Source organism: Chrysemys picta, chromosome 1, assembly GCF_011386835.1.
Source record: "Chrysemys picta bellii isolate R12L10 chromosome 1, ASM1138683v2, whole genome shotgun sequence".
NCBI lineage: Eukaryota > Metazoa > Chordata > Testudines > Emydidae > Chrysemys > Chrysemys picta.
In genome coordinates, this window is record NC_088791.1 from 351,616,105 (window position 1) to 351,619,910 (window position 3,806).

The following is a 3,806-nucleotide window of genomic DNA, read 5'->3' on the forward strand; positions in this document are numbered from 1 at the left end:
GGTTGGAACAGAATGGCGGCCTGTTCAGGAGCAGGGGCATAGGCAGAATGAAGAGAACAGCTTTGATCAAACATAGAAGCCCTAGCTTAGCTATTCGTCCTTTGGTGAGGATGGTGGTGTATCTCAGAGGGTTACATATGGCAACATAGCGATCGAAGGCCATTGTCACAAGGATGGCTGAGTGCATAACAGAAACTGTGGGAAGGAAGAAAGTCTGGGTGAGGCAGCCACCCACAGTAATGCTTTTCAAATTGAACCAAAATATACACAGTGTCTTCGGCGCAATGGTGGTAGATGTGGCGATGTCTGTAAGTGCCAGCATGCAGAGCAGCAGGTACATTGGCTTGTGCAGGGTCTGCTCTTTGCTTACAACATACAGAAGCATGACATTTTCCAACAGGCCAATAATGTAGAAAGTAGCAAAAGGGATGGAAATCCAGATATGGGCAGCTTCCAGGCCAGGGATGCCCATTAGGATGAATGTTGAAGGGTCAGAGGGGGTGAGGTTGAAAGCTGCCATGAAGTTCTCAGTGTGTCAATCGGGCTCCAAAATGTTCAAGCTGCCTGTGAAGGGAGAGAAGCACAGCAAAGGGGCTTACACACTTTATAACAAATAGTAGGGTAACTATTTTTATTACTGTTATTAACAGTCTACAAAGTTGGAGGGAGAAGTGAGGTGGCAACATTTACAGATGACACAAGATGATTTTGGTTATAGTGAAGTCCAGAGATGTCCTCAGGTGGAGTTAACCAAGCCATGTGAAACCCTGCTCTCAGTGCAAGCATGGACAGAAACTCAGCAAAACTTTGGAATCCAGGAGAAGTGGGGTTGGAAATCAGAGAAAATACAATGCCGTGAGATCAGTCACTCAATGTTTCACCCTTCTGTGGACTCCTCTGTGTAGTATTGGACACCCTTCTCACACAGGATATTGCAGAACTAGAGGAGTTCAGGGAATGATCAAGGGCCCAGGGAAACTCTTAAAAGGGGACAAGTATCAGAGGGGTAGTCATGTTAGTCTGAATCTGTAAAAAGCTAACTGTTAGTCTTAAAGGTGCCACAGGACCCTCTGTTGCTCTTATAAGGGGAGAGGTTGAAAAGGCTGGGGTTGTTACTTTACAAAGAAGATGCATAAGAGTGGGTATGAGAAAAATCTATAAAATGCTGACTGGTAGAGAGATGATGGAGAATGTGTTCTCTCTGTCTCATAAAACAACATCAAGTGGACATTCAATTATGCAGAAATGTGGCAAAATGAAAATAGATAAATAAAGAATGCCTTTTCCACTCAATGCCTACATAGACTGAGGAGCGCCTTACCTGAAGAGGTAGTTGAGGCCATGAGGTAAACAAGAATCAGGAAGAATTTGGACATTTACAATAGTTAGAGCCAAATAAATATTGTGTAAAGCCTATACATCCACATGTTTCAGGTGACAAGCCAATATCTAGCTGTTAAGCTTTAGGGTCACAGCCCCTTGCTGGTCAAGTCACCCCCCCCCCCATCCACCTACAGTTGGGTTTATTACACCTTCTTCTGCAGTACCTGAGACTGTCACTCGCAGAGAGAGGACATTGGACAGGATCAACCATAGGTCTATTTCACTATGCCATTCCTATTTTGGAAAGGGGCCAAGTGTCCACCATGGAAACAGATGTTATCATGCTGGGCTATGACTTTGTGTTGAACAGAATGGGCATGAAGGGCGCAAGCGTCTTTGTTATTTAGGACAACAGGCCTACATCTCTGTTACTTCCCCTATTTCTTCTGGTGAGACACATCCTTGTTGGCAAACAGCTTTGTTTGAGATATAAGTTGCAGGTGTTAACTTACAAGCGCAAGTCAGCAACTCAGCTACTAACCATTCTCAGGCCTGAATATTGATGAAGTTTGCAGATGATGCAAAAATTGCAGGATGGTAAATAATGAAGAGGAAACGTCACTCATTCAGAGCAATCTGGATTGGTTGGTAAACTGGGTTGAAGCAAACCATTTATGTTCTAATATGGCCATGTAGATATATACATCCAGGAACAAAGAATGTACGTGATGTTTACACGATGGAGACTCTCATGGGAAGCACAATGATGCTGAACAATAGTTGGGGCATGAAGGAATAATTGTCTAAAAATGAGCTCCCAGTATCAGAGGGGTAGCCATGTTAGTCTGTATCCGCGAAAACAACGAGCAGTCCGGTGGCAACTTAAAGACTAACATTTATTTGGGCATAAGATTTAGTGGGCAAAAAGCCCCCTTCAAACATGGAAATTACAGATCCAGGCATGAATATACTGGCACATGAAAAGAAGGGAGTTACCTTACAAGTGGAGAACCAGTGTTGACAAGGCCAATTCAGTCAGGGTGTATGTGGCTCACTCCCAGTTCCTACTGAAGCCCAAATTAATGGTGTTAATATTTCATCTATTGTCTGAATTAGATAGGCATCAAATTTCAATACTGTGTTGATCATTCGGAAACCGATGCAGAAATGGGTTATGCTATCCTGGGTTAGAACTAACACAAAGAGACTTCTCCACTCACTGTGTGATTCCTTCACCAGTTCCAGGACCAAAAAGCCATGGATTTCATCTTACATGGTATCCCACATTTTATGGCTATGGAGGTTCCCTGAACTTATGCCCTGGAGCCGTTTCTGGATGGTGGTATTTTAGGTGGGTGAGAACACAGTGGTAAAGGAATAAAAAAACTGGAACGTGGATTTTTTGTTTAGGTTGCAGTTCCTCCCCCATGCTTGTGTCACAGGTGCAGGGGGAACTAATTTGGGCTCCAGAAGGTATGAGAGCACCCCTGCAGTGCAGTCTGGGAGCCGTGGGAACTGATGCGCCCCTCTAACCACTCAGCTGGGCTGGCCTTTTTTCACACTACTCTGCTGGTGATTGTATCTCTTCAGGCCCTGTTATCACCCAACACAGTGATAGATGGCACCAAACACCCAAATGGAGCTACTGGAGAGCTTACCTAAGCAATCCAAGAACAAATGGAGGACATCAGCCAATTTCTGACCACTCCAGGTTCACCCCGCCTACTGGAGTATGAACCCATAATTCTGTGGTACACTCTGGAGGGGTCTGTACATTGTAAACTAATTGGTAGATTTCGCCCTCCCCTTGATATGAGAAGGCTATTCAACAGCCTGTGTTAAACAAGCTGAAATTTTCCCCAGAAACTTCACTCAAAGTCACAGTGGTTTAGATAAATCAAAAAGGAAATTTAACTACAGAAATATATATTCGAGATGATTGTAAGTGATAGCAAAGAGTTCAAAGGAGGTTGCATAGCAAATAAACAGAACTGCCAACTAAGCCTGAGGTATTAGATAGATTGACTATGAATCAGCAAATTCTCACTCTGGCTGGTGATACAAGAAGCATTCCATGAGGTTCCCATACACAAGTTAGAAATCCTTTTGGCCTGGGACCAGCATTTCCTCCAGTTCAGTCTTTGTTCCTCGGACGTTTCCAGTTCTCTTGCTTGAGGAGTGAGACCACTAGATGCAGTCACACCCCATCTGATATAGATTTAACATATGGCAGGAATCCTTCATTCCAAAAAGAGTTCCCAGGTCACTTTGTGAGAAAATACAGGTATACAAAATGGAGTTTGGTGTCATGTGGTCAGGTCACATGCCCTTGCATGAACTCTTGGGTCAAAGCAGCCATTATCCAACAACTGTTTGGAGTATTCTCAGGAAGACTCACGAGGTGGGAGATAAGTTTCTCCTGAGGCCTATTGTTTCCCCTAACGGTGCATAACCCTGAATAGGGTCTTCACTATCAGCTTTCT

The 3,806-nt window shown here is 43.9% G+C and overlaps 1 protein-coding gene across 1 annotated transcript in view; it reads right to left on the bottom strand.

The window, feature by feature from the left end:
• The window catches only part of LOC135972215 (olfactory receptor 52B2-like), a 2,939-nt gene extending 2,419 nt beyond the window's left edge, over nt 1-520 (bottom strand). Inside the window, exon 1 of the mRNA XM_065549351.1 lies at nt 1-520. Coding sequence (XP_065405423.1) covers nt 1-520 — 520 coding nt within the window.
• Nucleotides 521-3,806: the final 3,286 nt, after the last annotated feature.